We start from the raw sequence: 21,493 nt of genomic DNA, 5'->3' as shown, positions 1-21,493 counted from the left end.
AGAAAGATTGGTCAATAATTAATCAAAACTTGAGTGTCTTTTACTGGTTTCAGGATATTGAAAAACCCGAAAATGTTTTATGCCGTCATTGCTAAGATGTTTAAACATTAGATTTTATTGGGTCCAGGGACAGTGTCTCGATACATAGCTAAAGAGCTGTGGAACTCCATCCACTAAATTGGATACTGAAAGATTTAAGGCTTATGCACAAAAGAAAAAGTAGTTTGTCACTGCCAGGTGTTTCCACATTAGGAAACTAGATTACCACATGTGTATACTTCGACAAAGTGTGCCATGAAACATTCAGCAGAGACTGTGGGACCAGTACACATATACAGGGAACTACAGTGGACATCACACATGTGGTAGAGTTTGTCCATATTTGAGGTGGTGGGGGTGCAGACTATCATAGAAGATACACACTGTTCCCAAAACTCCTGCTTTCCCCTTATTATTAAAAACAGTGCCTTTGCTCAAAGTATCATGAATACTGCTGAATGCTCCGTAGAAAGGTGGCATTTGTGTCATTGAAATGCCCTTCAACAGTCTCTGCTAATTGCAGCTACTTCCTCAGAAGCAAGTTTGGAAGTGGAAACCTGCCAGTCCACTTTCTGAAGTGAGGGGGGGGGGGGGGGGGGCAGAGCATCACAATTTGATTTAACTTTCCATTTTTCCTTCAATCCCTGTGATATTTTTGTTTCTGCAAGGATTTATCTGACTTGACTTCTGGGATAAAACAGGACCATTCCTACCTACAATCTACTGTCTGTTTCAGACAGATGTCCTCTTCCACAGTGATGCTGGAAAAGGATGAGGTATCTCCAGCTGCACTGATGATGTGCTTACCAGTGGCACTGTGGATTTGAGAGTTGAGTCAGCTGATTTCCACACTGACATGTGGCTGGGGCCAGGAGTTGCTGTTTGAGACCTCATCTTCACACTAGAAGTGGATTCTGAAACAAACTTTGCAAAGTTTGACGGAGTCATTCAAACTCTTTCTTAGTATCTTATGAGACTGGTGGACAAATGTTTTATATACACCTCGATTTTCTTCTCTTTCTTTAAAACTGAACATGTTGGCGAACAGTGGGTCAGTGTTTTGGGCAGTTTACAGATGTAAGGGATTGTTTGGAAGAGCTGATTTCATGCATCACCCTTCCACACCTGCAACAAGTTGCCAAATTAATAGAGAGGGGGATGGTCGAAATCTCTGGCACTTAAAACATCTTACAGGAGGAGTAAAATACAATTTGGCATCACACCAATACACCTTGACCTTCACTTTCTCAGGTTGAACATTATCATCAAATGCGAGAATGAAAGTTCCATTGCAAGAATGAAAGCTCCATTATGCTCAGGTCCTCTCTGAAGGTGATGAACAAAATGAACTCAACACTATTCTAGGTAAGCACACAGTTTTTCACCTGTTTGTAGTGTTAGGTCCTGATGGAAGGTGACACCTTGAATCATGCTGAGTCTTATTAGGAGAGATGGTAACTTGTATCCAAGAGCTGGTCACAGCCCCAGAGAGCCTGTGATTGATTAGCATTCAAAGTTCTCATCAACAGTTACCAATTTCACATATTGTCTGTTGCAGCAACTTCTCCAAACTTTCAATAAAAATCAGTAGCTTCATTGTTGTAAAAGATTCTCAGACAGTCATAGAGAAGACTAAGAACTGACTGGACTGGCCACCTCCATTTTTCATTGCCTGATTCTCATCCTGTGCCAAAGCCAAAGAAGGAAACACCATGGGGTTCTAAGCCTCTGCATTAAAATCTTGTTTTCTATTTGATTAGACAGTAATGTTGGCACGGTCACCATTACAGGGGATTTTGACCCATTTCACTGCAGATCATCTGCCTTGGTATCATTCACTCTGACTGGAAGCTCTCCCCGTGAGTACCAACCTGCCAGGATACAGGCTACCTAGCATAATAGCCATTGTCTAGATTGGACAGGCACCTTCTTCTTGTCACACATGGGAAGTTCAAGCTCAAGCATCAGTCGTGTGATCCGTATGTTGTCAGGGGGCTACAACCGTGAGGGTACACAACTACCACACCCACAATGGATTGGCTACAATGCCAAATTTCAGTTGTGAACATAAATCCACTCTAGTTGTAGGTGCAGAAAATCACAGTGAATTGATGGATAAATTATGCACCGTATAAAGTGTCCTTCCCAAAACAGCCCACAACTCTGTTAACTTTTGGAAAAGGGGAGGTCAAACCATAAAAGAGCACCATAAGTAAGCTAAGAAGGTTGAGGGAGAGAGTGTGTAATGAGCTAAAACTGACCGGTGTCTTAATAATAGCCATGTCATCAATGCAAAAACTGGACTATGTGCAAGACTCATTTTAGTTGCCTTTTAAGATAGGCAAGAAATTACCACAGGTCTATTTTAGCTCCTGACACTGCAGGGGGATGTACATACTATTGATAAATGTCATCCCTACAGACCAACAATAATAGACTAAAAGCTGCATCTGAAGGATTGTAAAAGTCTTACCATTTCTGAATTGGTCATTTCCAAAATTTATTCTTGAATATGTATTGTTAATAAAGGGGGAAGATGACACTGTAAATGTTTTACAATTCAAAAATCTTTGTACAAACAAATATCAAAGACTCCTTTTAAATTTTAATTTACAGTAGACCAACTTCAACAAAATACAGGTGCAAAATTTTGAATTGCAGGAAAATAAAATGAAAAATGAAATGTAATCCTCAACACACCAAATGCATGATTTCTTGGTAATTCAATGTGCTCCGCCTATAGTAATCTCTAGAGACCTCTCTTAGGTCCACACATGATTCACAGAAATAATTACATGCTTCTAAATAACAAACTAAGGAAACCTGAAGAGCAGGCCATATAACATACAGTCAAATTCCATGATTTTGCCTTGTATCTCTTTGAGGAAGTGGTTATGAGACCCAGAAGAAGAAAGAAAGGACACACACTGAAGGTAAAATCTTCTATAACAATGGTCACAAAAGCATGCAGACTTACTAAATGCACACTGACCAACTTTGTTATAACACATTAGCAATTCACAATTTATTTCACAAAGTAAACACATATGTTTAATATCATACAAAGAGTATTATTTATAATTATAATAATAATTTAGCTGCCTCATGTTCAAAGAACAAAAATTTGAAGTTTGGGTTCTACATTGCAAATTTTCTATACAAACAAGAAACATAAATACATCTATGTACAAATCAGTGTAAAATAAGCTCATATAAATAATCTCAGCATTGTAATACAGGAGAAACACATACAGAACAACAAGGAACTTATATCTCCTGAACTCCTGTGTGAAAAAGTGATCATTTAAAGCTGTCCATGTGCTCTTTTTCTCTTTCCATTTATTTTATTTATGCTGCTGCCTTTAATCAGCCAACGTCATCTAGATGTAGCAGCCTGTTGAGGTGGTTTACCACGTGAAGAGCCTCTGCGTCCCCTAAAGGCAGCCCTGCTCCTCATACCCTGGCCCCTCCTCCAATCCCTACTCCCTGGTGGCACAACAGGAGCTAACCGTGGGAGTGGTTGTTGTGGTATACTGGATCCAGCAGTGTCCTCACTCTGTAAGTTCACACACAGACAAGCATTGAGCAAAAATGTCCACCATTTTAGTTCAGTCTACGAAGACATGTACACTCTATAAACTTTTTCCTGGGTGCTAATAGAAGAAGGTGCAGTGAAAAGAGCAAACAAGTTCTACGCAGTATATATACTACCAAGCAATCTAGTTCTGCCTCCATCACATATTAAATCTACACTTTATTACACTTACAGCACTTTTCTGCAGAGGAGTTGCTGTTAGCACCTGTGATGGAGCAGGAAATGCTCTGTCATAGGATGGGTTTAAGATTCTACTTACTGTTGGGTCCCCCGATTTCAGCCTATTCAGAACTAGGAAGCCAAGTGCTCAGCATGCACTTTCTTCTATGATCAACTAAAAGAAGTCCCACATCAAAGTATAAGAGCCGGTTAAAAATTTTGCTTTCAAAGGTAGTACAGTCCAGAATTGGTATTTCAATTGCCATGAGCACTGTGGTAATCACCCCACCAATGCACCAGGTTGAAGATACCTGTTTGGTAAAACACTGTGTTCTTCTGCCTGAAGAAACCCGTAACCACTTGCTACCCATAGCCACCTGCTGCGCACCCTCAGCCGACAGGAATTGTCAACCCTTCATGGCCTTTCTTAAGGGACCAAAGGTGTGATAAGCACAAGAGGAGAGATCAGAACTATAGGACAGGTGCTCAAGTGTCTCCCACTTCAGTCGGTGTAACTTCTGTATTACGACATTTGTGATATAGGGATATACATTATCATGAAGCAGCAGCACTCCTTGGTGCACAACATTCCACACTGGTTGTTTTCGACAGATGTGTTGCCCCACACACATTCTTCAGTCTATGACAGATGCCTACCAGTGTTTGTCTGTTGCCAGCAAGAAAAGAATAACAGCATGTTGTTCTTGTTTGTAAGCATTTGGTAATAACATCACCATTGTTCAAGTTTCCGCATTTACCCAATGTCGGGAAGATACGAATGCCACACTAGTCCCTTGCCTCAGAGACATGCCGTGTTGCATCAGAGGTGTACAAATTCTCCTTCTAGCCTGCCTGCTTCTATTTCCACTGTTACCATTAAAACAGCTCAACCTGCCACAGTGAGGCACAAGAGTTCATGAGTACTAATGCAGGCCAACTTGGGTTGCCACAAGCCTGGCAAGCTTCATTGGATCTGCTCTGCCTGCTGCATCTGACAACAGATTATGCTATCAATCCAATGTGACTACAGACCAGACAGGTATATGCTTGTGTAGGTAGTTTCACTGCGGCTCATTATCATGATGATGGAAGCACCAAAATGAACAAACCATACTGAAGGAGACAGAGGAGAAATTAAGAATTGGGAAACATATACCAGTCACTAAACAGAGCCCAAGTCCAGCAGGGAAGAAGGTTTCATATGTTTAAGAAGCAGCTTCACATAAATCGGTAGGTGTCTCACAATGCAAATTGTGTAAAAAGCTACAAATAGTTGTTCAGGGACCTATAGTATATTAGAATATGTTCATAAATTTGACAATCAGTTTCGTCCCTCCATAAACATTCTGAATGATGACAAAGACTTAGTGTCTGACAGGTGTGTGGAAATGTGTGCTAAGGACTTCAGGCCATTTAGCAGTACACAGGATTTCTACATTTAGGGCAAACATTGACTGAAATAGGAAAAAAATATGGCTCTCAGAGGGTATACCTATAACATACTTTCTTCTTCTTTCAGACATGTACTTTTTAGATTAACATAATATGAAAAATGAACTTTGCATTAGCTACAAGACATTTGGGGAATTTAGAATGCACTATTTTGGCCACTGAATTCAGTGAACTCAAAATACACATCCAAGAAAAAGAAATTAAAATTAGTATAACTGGGGTCATATTTGGCTGAAATGCACTAAGGTTACAGAAAAAAGACTCCCGAAAGCTTACTTTAGTTGCCGTTGCAGTATGCTAAACATCTTCAAGTTGATAGGTACCAAAGGTTTCGACTTTCCGCAATGGCTCTGCTTACTACAGAAAACACTTACATTAGAGGCGACCTGACGATGGTTCGAATTGAGAACAGTCAGCACTGGTCAAAAGAGGGTGAAGCTGCAGTGAAAACCGTTCACTTTGAAATGAATAAATAATCCCAAAATACAACGAAAAGGAACTTTTCATCAACTTCCGAACACTACTCATAGCACTACAATGTAAATGTACAGAACAGACTGCAATGTAGCGTAGCACAGTGGGAAGATGGGCAGGCAAGCAAAGCAAGATTCCCTTAGCCTGCTTGGGTTGGGCATAGCTTGACTTGGATGGGAGTATGGCAGCCTGCCTGTTCTCCAGCTTACGTGCGGCAGCTTGCCTGCCTGGTAACAGGCAAGCATGGGCAGGCTAAAAGTGGAATGTGTACACTTCTATGTTGCATATAAGCAGTAGCAATGCCCTCAAATGGGAAGTTTTTGATTGTCACTTATACTTAAAAAATTAAAGTCTGTTTTTCAACAATCAGGGAAAGGATAGATTACTACTCACCGTATAGATGACACATTGAGTTGCAGACAGGCACAATGAAAAGACTGTTCCATTTTAAGCTTATGGCCAAAGCCTTCATCGGAAAATGAAACACACAAACATTCATACAACCAAGCACACTTTACATACACATGACCACTATCTCTGGCTGTTCAGGCCAGACTTATTGAAATGAGTAGCAGTGAAGTGGGGAAGGGGCAGGGATAGCAATGTACACAACAGGGAAGAGGAAACAGTGCTGCTTGGCAGAGCATGCAGGAGCTAGAGGCAGCAGACAAGGCAACCCTGTGCAGCTTCAGGAAGCTGTGGGTGAGGGAGGAAAGGGAAGAAAGGAACCAAAAGGAGACGAGCAGAAAAGGGGAAAAGGGTATGGGAACAACATGTTATTGTAGGTTAAGGCTGGGATGATTTCGGGAACAGAGGAAGCGTTTTAAGAATAACTCTCATCTCAGCAGTCCAGAAAAGCTAGTGGTGGAGGGAAGAATCCAGATGGCCCAGGTTGTGAAGCAGCCGCTGAAATAAAGCATTCTATGTTCAGCTGCATGTTGTGCAACAGGGTGCTCCACTTTGCTCTTGGTCACAGTTTGGCCATTCATGCTGATGGATAACTAGTTGTTAGTCATACCAGTATAAAAAGCTGAGCTGGAACACAAAGACAGGACTGGAATAGGAATTGCTGGGTGAGTAGATTTGGCAGGCCCTGCATCTGGGACTTCCACAGTAATATGATTACTGTGGCAAGGGATTGGGATTGGCCTAAGGTTGGACTACCAAGTTGTGGAGAGCTTGCTTCTTTTCACACTATCATACACCATCTCAATATCCTGGAATACCATTACTAAATCATTACCATAGTTTCTCTCCTGGAGCTGCCTTACACCAAAAATTGGATCACTTGTCGACCTTAATGGTCTAAATCCATACAGTCCTCCTCCTATTATCTTCTGTACTTTCTTTTCTAGCATCTTATTAAATACCTTGGCTGCATGGCACATCAAAATTAACTTCTCTATAATTCTGAGATTTTCTTGCAACCCTTCTCAAAAATGAAACAATGGTTCCCTTTTTCCAGTCTTCAGATGTCCTCCCTTCATTCCATATACTCCAACAGTGACAGCTACTCTCACATTCCACACTTATTCATCCAGTCCAGGCTCTTTTCCTTCTTTCACGGTCTTTAACACTTCCTCTAATTCTGTCCACGTTAGGTCTATCTTGACACCCTTTATGTCCCCATGCTCCTCATTTGCCTGTTCCATTACATTTACCTTGTATTTTAGCAACTCTTCAAAATATTCTTTCCACGTCTCTGATTTTCTGTACTTTGTCAACTTTTATTCCTTCTTTATAGATAATCCTGACATTATCCAACATCCCTTTTTCTTAGCCTTAACCGTTCCACTGGGTACCTCACTTCCCTCACTGTTCTCTTCCACCATTTTTGCCCACTCTTTCATTAATTTCTTTTTCTGTCCCACTACCAATCTTTTAACCATTTTCTTCTCAGTGTATTCTTTTCTTGCTTCCTCTGTTTCTCTTGAAACCATATACAAAATACCTTGGTTTTCTTTGCAACTCAATCTTTACACTTCAATGTTTCTTTCCATCTTTCCAACCACTGGTTCATCTGCACACTTTTTCTGCCAATTTGACCATTGTTGGTTTGAACCCTCCTCAGTCCTCTTCTTATAACAGCATTTCATTTCTTGGTATTTTGCTCATTACTATTTTCTGAAAATCTTCTTTGCATTTCTTTTCTTTCACCTACACTTTCTTATCTTACTTTCTTAGCTTGATGCCCCTTTTCCTGACTAATCCATCTCTCATTACTAAATGATGGTGATAACTACCTAGGGCTATGGAAGATGACATCTGTGACTGTACTTAATGTCTTGATCACTTATTATGCAGTCAACCTCAGATTTAATCAACACATCATAGCTGTACCATGTTGCCTTATGACATTCCATCTTCTTAAACCAGGTGTTCTGCTGCTAGTCCATTCCTTTTATAAAAATCTTAATCGTCCTTCCTTGTTTTTTCTTCCCTACCTTTTGACTCCCAATACTTCCTCATACACCTTTCTTTCCCTTTCCACGAATGCCTTTTTATGGCTCCTATGATGATGATCTTCTGGCCAAGTTAGATGTGTCTGCACTTCCTATACAAGCAGCAATTGCTTTAATTTTGTGGAAAACAAAAACCAGGAAATATTTTTACTGAGTTATGGCACAAGAAAGCCATACAAAAATTTTTTCAAGGTCTCTTTCAATTTATACTTTTAAGTATTAAGTTTTGTAATCAATATAAAAGTTCAAAGAGATCACGGTTTTGACTTTTAAGATTTACACCTTGCAAAAAGTGCTACAAAAGGACTCCTGTACTAAAATGTTTTCTAAGGGCAAGTCAGTAGCGCGTGAAAGTGGAACTTTGCTTCAGCAAGCCATATGTAGTGCGACAATAAACATAATGTATACAATTGCATATTACACAAAAAATGAAGACTCCTACCTTAAATTTAAAAATCTGTGCCTAAATAACAGATCAAAACAATGTAGAGTCCATGCCTGTGGAATTGTTATTCATTCAATAACTTTGAAACTGAAGGATGAATGAAGAGGAGAAGGATGAAAGAACAGAGGGGATCAAGGGTAGGGGGGACGGAGTAGAGGGGGGCGGGAGGGAGGTGGCAGCAGAGAGAGGATAATTTGGAAATACATGGTGTCCCAGGAGTGGTCAGTATTCAGGGATATTATCTGAAGGAATGCTTATTTGAAGTAAATGTCAAATAAACATGTTCTCTAAAAAGTGCACCTTGAAAGATATGAGCACTTGTTCATCTTCACTACTGTGCAAAACACACAAACACACACACACACACACACACACACACACACACACACACACAAACACAAACACAAACACAAACACAAACACACACACACACACACACACACACACACACACACACACACACACACACACAAAGCAGCTATGAACAGCTTCTTGTCTAGATTTACCTCCGGTGTTTCTGTCACCAAAACAAGTTTTGATTCTTCTGCTTCTGGATCAATAATTCCACCTCGCTGTTTCTGATAACTAAATAGTGATGCCATCTGCTGCTGTAGGCTACGAAGATCATCACTCAATTCAAATTGCCTCGCATTTTCTACATCCATAGGAGGTGGGGCAGAAGAAAGCAGGTCCATGTCATATGTGATTGGTTCTCGGCACACTGGGCACAACACCTGTTAAAAAGACACACTAAAACTCAACATATCAGTACACTGTTCACATACTGGTCCAATGATTTAAATGTTTTAATGTAAGCCACTTTCCATTTACTTAAATTAATTTCACAAATTATGAAACGTAGCCCTGAATAGCTACTGGTGTGTCACTAGCTCAAAACTGTCTACATTAATGTACTTTAGATAAAGAATAAGTGTTTGTTTTGAAACAATTACTTCTGTAAGTTACAAATAGCATTTTTCTAAAGATAAAATTTTACTGTTCATTTTTGATCATATTCTACTACAATATATATTTCACCTTACACACTATTTATTACATCACACTGCCACAACCCCTATTCAAAACTTCATATGCCAACTCTTTAATTGTCCAATTGGCTCCAGACCCACAACTACACATGCCACACTCCAAACTACGCAACTCTGGATTGGAAGGTCCACTCTTCGAAAATCGCATAGCCAGCAAACTAGCATGTCATGACCTGACCGCAAGTAGCAACAGTCCACATGCCACACAGTGCTCCAGGGCCAGGAAATACCCATAAACCACTTCCAAGACAGGGTCTATGGGATTCACAATCAACGTTAGATGTATCAATGATCTCTGAATAGCCAGTCTTATCCCACTGCCATCTGCAGTGGCGACTCCCATCATGCCCTGACTGCTTCCAAGCACATGCATGTGCTGAGTGTCCAGATCACTGGGAGCACTGTGCCTGTTGTGGAAAAAATGAACATCTCCCAACGGTCTGCTGTAAACCATCAGGACAATCAGATCTAGTCCTCTGCATACATCAAGGAATGGTGCATGCAACTTCAGGCAATAGTTCCCCATTCAATCCTTAGCTAACAAGCTGTTTATATATACCACAAACGCAAACAATGACCTCTTTCTCCAGGTGGACACAGGAGACAAAGTTTACTTGGTAAACCTCCCCAGAATTAGTTCCACTCTTTTCTACGTTGGTAGCATATGATCACAGTTCAAAGCCCTCCAGGATAAATTCGCAATAGTCTATAGTTGAATTCTTTTATCTTGGCGGCTCGCGCATGCCCGCCCAGACGGGGGAGATTGCTGCGTTGCCAATTGCAAACAACGCACGCGCCAAGAGAAGTAGCGCTATAGTATAGCATAGTTCGCAAACTTACGTTTAAGTGGAAGCGCGCAGTTTATGAAGCAAAGCCACCACGGCCACATTAACCCTTTCGCTGCTACAGAGACGCGCTCCCCGCATTCCGCGCTGTGCACGATTTTGTCATCACTGCTGCTCGCCTGTGCAGACACGTGGTGTTCCGACTGCTTTGACACACTTATCATTCGATTTCACAAAAACTATTTGGCCCAAAAATTTGATTTTTACACATCTTCTTGACTGATCCCCCCCCCCCCCCCCCCCCCCATAAATGACTTAATTTTGTTTCAATGTTCAACGCAGTTATTGTGCAGCATTAAATGTAGTAAACCGTTGCATGAAATTTTGAAGAGTTAAAAAGAGGTAAAAGTCCATAGTATATACTTTCCGTACAGTCGATTTTAGTTGCCACAATGTTGAGAACGAAATGTGGACAATATACCTAAATTTCATATAAAATTTACTGTATAACAATATCTCATTTAATTTAAGTACCAGATTGGTGTCGTATGTAATATTGAGAAATATTCCGTCTTTCGCGACTGTAACAAAAGTTTTATTTATACTAGAGTCATTTTGCTTTTTCCTAAAAAGTTCTGATTAAAATTGGCGAAGTACACAAAACTGAATTGTGGACGTAATAAAACATAGAAACTAAAATATATTGTCAGCGAGGCGCAATGCGCAAAAAATTCGTGTTTGTCACAACGGACAGCAAATACTTGCCAAAACATAGATCAGTTGACGAAAACATTGAATATGATGATGTTGCCAAAGCAGCGAAGCAAAGAATTGCGTCAGATTATCAAGTAACTCGGCAACGTATGAGCCAAGATTCTGCTCTAAATAATACTTATAATACTTTTAATACTGTCACAAAGAATATATTTCAATATGAATAGTAAAACACGACTGCGGAAGAGAAGATACATAAACAAAATAGATAAAATGAATATTGTATGTGCGCCTTTTCATTGTTTTTAATTGCTGTGAAAAGAAATATTGGAGGACAAAATTAGAAAAACCGAAAACTTATTATGATTATAATGAAAAGACAAAGAACTAGACATTTCAAAAAATTACATTCAAACGAATAAAATTCATGAAGTAAGACACTTCGATATTGTTTTTAAATAAACAAAATATTAAGCATTGAACAAGGTATGAACTCTGAACCTTCCTCTCAGAAGACAAACACCTTAACCATTTTGCTCACGCAGCTCGTCATTTTAATGTGCTTCTGAAGGACTCTAAATGTCACGCAAAATACCGACAAACACTGTTGGTGTGACTATGAATTATTCACGTTTCGTCGATGTACAATAGGAAATAAACAATTACCGCTGTTCTTTATTGCGAAAAAGCGGTTTGTGAGAATGATACAAACACCTTTCCTTGCTATCGCCTGAATTAGGAGGCTTATTGCTTGTTTGGTTTAATTAATTAATAGAATATGAAGCAATTGGTATAAAGAATGCTTTTTCCAAACTTTCTATAAAAGAAAGTCTGCTATCAAGACATTGCTTTTGTTCAGTTACTTTATTTATGACTGAACGTTTCTAAAACTGAAGCCACTCGTCCGTGATCTGCACTGCAGTCGAGCTCTGGCAATGTCATTCTCTGTTCACTGGCTGACTGTGTTTTGTGACGTCAGATGTGCAGAACAAACCTAAACTTGGCCGCCGTCATAAATGAAGCGCACTTTAGGTCTATAATAAGGTCACATGGCTGATATCACAATTTGCTGTCAACAGTCACTCAGCCAGAAACATTTTCAGTCTGGATTCCTTCTCATTATTTTGATTCTCTACCAATGACAACGTTCAGGCCTTCTTTGATAGAGTTGCCTTCCAGGATCTTGACTACCTCTGTGCCTCATTTAATCCTTATTCAAACCTGGCCTGGGGTGCACCACAGATTTCCAGACTTGTATCTTCTTGTGACCAGAAACTCTGTCCTATTTCTGCCAAGCATTGCCCATTCCAGTTTCATTATGGGCAGCTATTAAGCAGGAACTTTACTGTCTCTACTGATTGAACCACATAAAACAAGCACTTGAGCTATGCTCATGGTAGTAGTCACAAAACTTAATGGTGTCATCCACCTATGTGGAGATTTTAAATCAACACTTAATGTTCAGGCGCTAGTATAGCTCGGTCCCACTTTGCGGAGATTTTAAATTAACAATCAATGCCCAGGCACAAGTAAAATCCTATCATACATCACGTCTAGGAAACCAACTCTCAAAGCTTGTTGGAGGAGATTATTATTCTTGGACCGACCTTGCCGAGGCATATTTGTGAATACCATCGGACGAGGCACTGCAAAACAACACAGTTATCAACACTCCCTTTGGCTTATACAAATGCAAGGGCTTGCTTTTTGGGATCTCTCCTGCTCCTGCAACCTTCCAGAGGTAGCTGGAAGAGTTATCCATGTTTGTATCCACTTGCACTAACTGTCTAGATGACGTCATCGGTACAAGCACTATGAATCGGGGGTGGTTGGGAAATACATCACGTTACAAATGGCTAAAGTGCTGCTTAGACATATGTTATTTTCTTATTTTTTTTCCAAGAGCAAGTGGGATACCTCAGGTACCTCCTAAACAAAAAAGGGATCAAGTCCACTGATCACTATGTAACAGCTATCAATTTGCAGTCCCTCCCACAAGCAGCCCATATTATTCAATCATTGAACTAGTTGCGGAAGGAATGTGTCCCTTGTAGATGGATAGTTGTCTGTGAGTGCACTTCCACAAAGATAAAGTATATGCTGCACTCAGTGCCCTTCTCTTACATCATTTTTACAATCATGTCCACTTATTGTGGCCAAGAAGGTCTCACCATTTGGCGTTGGTGCTGTACTGATATATAGGAATGATAATGATACTGAATAATGTATTAGCTATGTGCCAAAGATTTTGGAACTATTCACATATAGAAAAGAAGATGTTGGCAATTGTATTTTCTATTAAGAAATTATGTATTTACCTATTCAGAATTAATTTCAATTTAATAAAAAAAAAAGTGATTCAAATGGCTCTAAGCACTATAGGACTTAACATCTGACATCACTGCGGCTGAAAAAAGATACTGCAAGAATGGAACCAACAACGACTGAAGAGAATTGTTGATGTGGCAACCCTTCCACAAATTGCTGCAGATTTCAATGCTGGGCCATCAACAAGTGTTAGCATACAAACCATTCAAAGAAACATAATCGATATATGCTTTCGGAACCGAAGGCCCACTTGCGTACCCTTGATGACTGTGTGGCACAAAGCTTTGCCCCTCACCTGGGCCCGTCAACACAGACATTGGACTGCTGACGACTGGAAACATGTTGCCTGGTCAGATAAGTCTCGTTTCAAATTGTATCGAGCAAATGGAAATGTACGTGTATGGCGACAACCTCATGAATTTGTGGACCCTGCATGTCAGCAGGGCATTGTTCAAATTGGTGGAGACACTGTAATTGTGTGGGACATGTGCAGCTGGAGTGACGCGGGACCCCTGATATGTCTAGATACGACTCTGACAGGTGACTTGTACATAAGCATCCTTTCACGTACATTGTGCATTCCGACAGACATGGGCAATTCCAGCAGGACTATGGAACACCTCACATGTACAGAATTGCTACAGAGTGGCTCCAGGAACATTCTTCTGAGTTTAAACACTTCTGCTGGCCACCAAACTCCCCAGACAGTTACATTCTTAGCACATCTTGGATGCCTTGCAACATGCTGTTCAGGAGAGATCTCCACCCCTCATACTCTTATGGATTTATGGACAGCCCTGCAGGATTCATGGTGTCAATACCCTACAGCACTTCTTCAGACATTAGTCGAGTCCATGCCACATTCTGCTGTGGCACTTCTGTGTGCTCGCAGGGCCCTACATGATATTAGGCAGATGTACCTGTTTCTTTGGCTTGTCAGTGTATTTCTATTTACGCAATTATTCACTGGACAGCTGCGCATAAAAGTGGATTTACAAGCCGATACATGCTCTGAATCGGACAACACATAGCAGACAAAAGCAGAAGTGAACAAATGTTTCCAACAAAGCAACGATTTTTATAAACAGTCAAAAATAAACCTTCTGCTACAAGTGGGGGAATTAAAAAACTGCACTTAACAAGATATTGTCTAATGATATTTTTGGCATTCCAGTGATCAACCACTGTGAAAGAGTTGCTGATATTTTCAACTGTGGTTGGTTTATCAGTGGCAGTGTGTGTTAGATGATAAGTAATGAGACATTTAATTGGTAAATAGCAAAACACCTTCTTCCTTTATTGATGAGGGGTGGCGGGGTGGGGGGAATACAGCCATTAGCTATTCAGCAGAATCCAAATATTACATCCTGATATCAGTGAAGGAGGAGAAAAAAAAAAAAAAGGAAGGAAGATCACATTTCCAGAACGATTTTCACTCTGCAGCAGAGTGTGCACTGATATGAAACTTCCTGGCAGATTAAAACTGTGTGCCAGACCAAGACTTTAACTCAGGACCTTTGCCTTCCACGGGCATTTGCTCTACCAATGGTGGAAGTAAAGCTGAGGGGATGACAGAAAAGTAAGTACTGCTTATTCAAAGGTATCATCTAGGAATCTCCGAGTGTACATGCAAGCTGACTCAGGAAGAGAATTGTGAAACGCACCAAATTAAGTGAATTTGATCCATAATGGATACGGCTCAACTCCTTGACAGTTCCTTTACTGAGTGATATTTTGTGAAGAAGAAATTTTGATGGCGAGATGCAGTGGTTTGCACAAATAAACAAGCCAAAAATGAAAAATGTGTTAGTTGTATGTGTAAGGATATTTGTTTCTAAGATAACTCAAGCAAGGATCAGAATCCCAACATAAGTCAAAAATAGCTGATGAAATTAATCAGGATCAATGATACACTGATGGTGTGTTACCATACCTCACACTCCAAAAAACATTATGCTGTAACAGACTACCTTACACTAGCACATAGCTAATTCATTCACAGATGGTACAAAGCAAAAACTATTACCTCTGCATAATTATTTGTGTGGTCAGTTAGAATAATCTCATATTCTGGAAACATTCCTTATTTTTTAAAATGATCATACACACTGTTTAAAACACATTTCCTTAATACCACCTGCTGGAGATTACACAAAGGTATAATCAAGTTGTGTTGTTTAAACAAGCTCTAAGCAAATTTCACAGCTATTTTCCAAAATTTCTTGTTGTTTCTGCCATTTTAGTATTGTACAAAACCTAATCAGGTAATATTTCAAGAAAAGATTGCACAGAAGTTCTGTAGGCAACTCTCTACACACACTAGTACAGCTCCTTAAATTTTGAACCCTGAAAAGTAATTTTTCATATTCATAATATTTTTCCACATTCTTCTACAAGAGATTCCATCAATCTAAATGAACCCTAGTGAACAAAAATAAATGGGATTTAGAAGTTACAAAAATTCTGCTGCATATTCAATATGAAATCCAACAGCTGCAAATATCACTGGAAATCAAACAACACTCTTCCTTGCAGTCAAAGATACCATGTTATGTACACTTACTGGTTTCAACACAAGATCCCATTCAGTTCATAAGTCTTGCATAAAACCAAAACAAGTATTCAGACTGAATCTTTTAAGCTGCAGCAGATTGTGAAATGTTTCAGAACTTCATTGATAACATCTTTGCGATCCGGATCGAGGGTGAGGACACCCTACCCACATTCCTCCAGAATCTCAAAAGTTCTCCATTTGCTTCACCTGGTCCTACTCAACACAACAAACCACCTTCCTAGATGTTGACCTTCATCTCAAAGATGGCTACATCAGTACCTCTGTCCATATCATACTAACCACCAGCAGTATCTCCACTTCGACAGCTGCCACCCATTCCATACAGCCTAGCCACCTGTGGTTGTCACATCTGCAGTGACGAGTGGTTCCTCTCGAAATATACTGAGGATCTCACTAAGGCCTTTACACACCAGTATGATCCTCCCAACCCTGTACAAAAAACAAATCTCCCTTGCCTTATCTTTCCAGTCACCTGCCACCTCTCAAAGCCTCACTGTCCGGCCACGAGCATACTCCTTGTAACTCAGTACCACCCAGGACTGGAGCAACTGAATTACATTCTCCGTCAGGGTTTCGATTACCTCTTGTCATGCCCTGAAATGAGAAATGTCCTGCCCATTATCCTTCCCACCCCTCCCACAGTAGTGTTACACCATCCCCCAAACCTATACAATGTACTCATCCATCCATATACAACCCCACTGCTCTCAACCCCTCACCTCATGGCTCGTTTCTTTGTAACAGACCTAGATGCAAGACCTATCCCATACATCCTCCCACCACCACCTACTCCAATCTGGTCACAAACATCACCTATCCCGTCATAGGCAGGGCTACCTGTGAAACCGGTCATGTGATCTACAAGCTAAGCTGCAAACACTGTGCTACATTCTATGTGGGCATGAGAACTAACAAGCTGTCTGTCTGCATGAATGGCCGCTGACAAACTCTGACCAAGAAACAACTGGACCCGTCTGTTGCTGAGCATGCCGCCCAACATGACATTTTTCATTTCAGTGACTGCTTCACAGCCTGTGCCACATGGATCCTTCCCACCAACACCAGCTTTTCTGAATTGCGCAGTTGGCAACTCTCCCTGCAATATACCCTAAGTTCCCGCAACCCTCCTGGTCTCAACCTCTGTTAGCCAGTGTCCCCACCCATCTAGCCCCTTCTCTGTTCTATTCCAGCACTCACAACAGCCCTTTATTCCACCAACGTCATTCTACTCCTCTCCTTTACCCCCCCCCCCCCCCCCACTTGTCTAACCTCCTGTCAGCACCCAGCCCACCACCTTCTCCGCACTTCGTTCCTGCATGCTCCCCAGTAGTACAAATCATCCCTCACCTCTATCCTGCTATCCCTCCCCCTTCTCATCCTAGCCTCCTCCTTACCACCACCCAGTTGCCTCTCCCATCATGCACTGTTGCTGCTGCTACTGCTGCTCATAGTGTGGCTCCAGCTGCCAGAGACTGTGTGTGTGTGTGTGTGTGTGTGTGTGTGTGTGTGTGTGTGTGTGCGCGTGCGAGAGAGAGATATATATATATATATATATATATATATATATATATATATATATATATATATATATATTCTCCATTTGATTCCATTATATTGTAAATATAATGGTATTAACATTTTGCACTTTTTCTGTATTAAATTGATGGTTTGGCAATACTCTGGTCAACACCCACCTTCTCAGGAAATGGGATTTTTACATTCTTCTTCTTCTTGAAGTCAGGGGGTATTTTGCCTGGCTCATAAATCCTGAATATCAACTGGAATAGTTTCATCTTGGTTGGTTACATGAAATGTCCATCCCAGGTGAGTTGTTTCAACTTAGGTTTTTCAGTGCTCTGTCAAATTACTCTCACAATATCGCATCCTGTCCATCTCACTTAATTTCAGTTTCCACTCTACTGCACAGAGACAAAGGCAAAGGTTCTGGATTTGATTGCCAGCCAAGCTCGGTTTGAAACAAGTGTACAATTTATTATGTAGTCAGCAGCCTTTTGCACTGCCCACAGGAAAGGGTTATCCAAAAAAAAATTGTGAAACATTTAATGTGTTTGAAACAATAAAGGTTTTGTTTATAAGAGGAAACAACGGTTTTTCTGAGGTTTCACTGTCCCAAATATTTACTCCTGCCATTGTTTGCATTACAATCAGGATTTTTGATGTCATATACTCTTACTCTGATTAGGCGTGCTGAAAAATAATGCCTCTGAATTTTTATTCTGTTCTCAGCATCATTCGAGGTATTACACGTCAAGCGTATTACTCTGTCTACTTTCCAGCTGCACTGACACAAGCTGTAACCCTCTGCCGCTAGAGGGCTCCGAATTGTAGCGGTAACATGGGAGTGTTTAACTTACTATGTTGGTGTGTGAGGAACAATATACTATAATATAGCTTCTAAGAGTAGAAAATGTCTACACATGGAGCACCCTCTCCTTCAGCAGGACAACACAACACACAAACACTGTGACATATACAGCAATCAAATGCCTTGGAATCACTGTCACTGATCCTCATCCACACAATTCCGACTAGGGCTCATATGATTTTCATGGGTTTCCAAACATTAAGGAGCACATTTGAGGACTTCACTTCGATAGTGATGAAGCGGTGCTAACAGAGGTGGTGAAGTGGCTCCATCAACAAAGTCAAACATTCTACAGTAACAGTATCAACAAAGTGGTCTCCTGTTGGGAGAAATGAGTTCACAAATAAAATAAAAATGTAGACTGTTAATATATCTTGCTTTATTTAAAAATCTTTAATTAAGAGTTTTCACAAAAAAACTGGAGACATTACTTTTCAGCATGCCCTTGTACTATATCTATTCTCTCACCTGAAAGGTACCGCTTTGTTGCTTCTGCCAGGCTGGTAATTTCTCTTGTTCTTCATGAAAATTTTTCTCGGTAGTTGTCACAAGACATGCCAGGCAATGTGAATGAAAATAGTGGAAGCATTGTGTCTTTGTAAAGTGGTCACCCTCGCGAAATCCATACAAGCATATAACACACTGGCAAGATGGAAGATTGCTTGCTGTCAGATGTTCCTTCACTAGCTGCAACAAAATAATGTAAAATCAATGTGTCTGTTATAATCTCCAGCCGAAATGGAGAAAATTAACCTGAGAGATCTTTAGGCAAATGAGCAAATGATGTCAGTTGTGACATAAAAAATGTCAAAGGGGAAAAATCAGTCTAGCCATCTAGAATATCAGTAAAAGAAAGAGAGCAAATTATAACTCCCAAAATTGCAGTACCCTTTTAAACTCATTTTACATATATCTTAAAAAACAGAAGATAAAAAATTATCTCCTGTCATTGTCAATATTACCGTATTTTACAGTCTATAAGATACACCTTAATGTTTAAGCAAATTAAAAAAAATAACATTTTTACCATTTTTATTATCAACTGCAAAACCATGTTAAAAAAGTTCTTTGTTTACACAACTCGCCTGGCCTTTAAGATCCCTGAAGGCTGGACAGTGTTCTGGGTTCGTGATGCTGGTTTGGGAGGGAGACAGTGTTAGCAAGCTTGTGAATCCTTGCAACTCATGTCCGTCCCATCGAAGCACTGCTGCTGCCAGTTGAATTCATTTGTGTCAGATAGAGATAGAGTTCCCACATCATCGAATATACAACCATTTCTAAGACTGCCAGGAATTTTAAGTCAAATGCTGGCCATTTTTATATTAATTTCAAGTATAAGATTCACCTGAAATTTTGGAGGCAATTTTTCGCAGAAAAAAAGGATGTCTTATAGTCCATAAAATATACTTTCTCTAACAAATAATTTTTCAACAGATGGCATGTATGTGTCATTAAGGCAAAAGGGTTCAACACTAACACTGAAAAGGTGAAAAATACACAACTGGCCATTAAAATTTCTACACCACGAAGATGACGTGCTACAGGCCTGAAATTTAACAGAGAGGAAGAAGATGCTGTGATATGCAAATGATTAGCTTTTCAGAGCATTCACACAAGGTTGGCAGCGGGTGGCGACCCCTACAACGAGCTGACATGAGGAAAGTTTTCAACAAATTTCTCATACACAAACAGCAGTTGACTGGCGTTGCCTGGTGAAACGTTGTTGTGATGCCTCGGGTAAGGAGGAGAAATGCGTACCGTCACATTTCCAACTTTGATAAAGGTTGGATTGCAGCCTATCGCGATTGCGGTTTATCGTAATGTGACATTGTTGCTTGCGTTGGTCAAGATCCAATGACTGTTAGCAGAATATGGAATCGGTGGGTTCAGGAGGGTAATACGTAACGCCGTGCTGGATCCCAACGGCCTCTTATCACTAGCAGTCGAGATGACAGGCATCTTATCCGCATGGCTGTTAACGGGTCGTGCAGCCTTGTCTCGATCCCTGAGTCAACAGATGGAGATGTTTGCAAGACAACAACCATCCGCACGAACAGTTCGACGACGTTTGCAGCAGCATGGACTACCAGCTCGGAGAACATGGCTGCGGTTACCCTTGACACTGCATCACAGGTAGAAGTGCCTGCGATAATGTACACAACGACGAACCTGGCTGCATGAATGGCAAAACGTCATTTTTTCAGAATAATCCAGGTTCTGTTTACAGCATCATATTGGTCGCATCACCTGGCGTGATGGTATTGGGTGCCATTGGTTACACGTCTCAATCACCTCTTGTTTGCATTGACGGCACTTTGAACAGTGGACGTCACATTTCAGATGTGTTACAACCATGGCTCTACACTTCAATCAATCCCTGCAAAACCCTACATTTTGTCAGGATAATGCATGACCGCATGTTGCAGGTCCTGCACGGGCCTTTCTGGATACAGAAAATGTTCGACTGCTGCACTGGCCAGCACATTCTCCAGATCTCTGACCAACTGAAAACGTCTGTTCAATGGTGGCCGAGCAAGTAGCTTGTCACAATACGCCAGTCACTACCCTTGATGAATTGTGGTATCGTGTTAAAACTGCATGGGCAGCTGTATCTGTACACGCCATCCAAGCTCTGTTTGACTCAATGCCCAGGCATATCAAGACCGTTATTACAACCAGAGGTGGTTGTTCTGGGTACTGATTTCGCAGGATCTATGCACTCAAATTGCGTGAAAATGTAATCACATGTCAGTTCTAGTATAATATATTTGTCCAATGAATACCTGTTTATCATCTGTGTTTCTTCTTGGTGTAGCAATTTTAATGGCCAGTAGTGTATTATACAGTGAAATGGGGTGAGAGAAGGGGACTGAAAGTGGGATACAAAGCAAACCTGCCTATGTGTACATTTTTTACTTCAGTTCACAGCCTGTCGCAACTCAAACCTACCGGACTGATTCAATGACAAGGAAAGTATTTGGTCTGAACAAACACATTTACACCCCAATCCCATGAGGGATCATTTAAAGA

At 40.6% G+C, this 21,493-nt stretch overlaps 1 protein-coding gene across 1 annotated transcript in view; it reads right to left on the bottom strand.

The window, feature by feature from the left end:
* Nucleotides 1–3,049: 3,049 nt before the first annotated feature.
* LOC124621869 (E3 ubiquitin-protein ligase RNF25) overlaps nucleotides 3,050–21,493 on the bottom strand; it is a 34,170-nt gene continuing 15,726 nt past the window's right edge. Inside the window, exons 4-6 of the mRNA XM_047147372.1 lie at nucleotides 18,932–19,150; nucleotides 9,133–9,360; nucleotides 3,050–3,595 (exon numbers count right to left, since the gene is read on the bottom strand). Of these exons, the coding sequence (XP_047003328.1) occupies nucleotides 3,416–3,595; nucleotides 9,133–9,360; nucleotides 18,932–19,150 (627 nt within the window). The 3' untranslated portion in view covers nucleotides 3,050–3,415. The remainder of the gene's footprint in view (nucleotides 3,596–9,132; nucleotides 9,361–18,931; nucleotides 19,151–21,493) is intronic.

Source organism: Schistocerca americana, chromosome 1 (genome assembly GCF_021461395.2).
Source record: "Schistocerca americana isolate TAMUIC-IGC-003095 chromosome 1, iqSchAmer2.1, whole genome shotgun sequence".
NCBI lineage: Eukaryota > Metazoa > Arthropoda > Insecta > Orthoptera > Acrididae > Schistocerca > Schistocerca americana.
The sequence above is the reverse complement of the archived record's forward strand: the minus strand, read 5'-3'. Positions and strand labels throughout refer to the sequence as shown.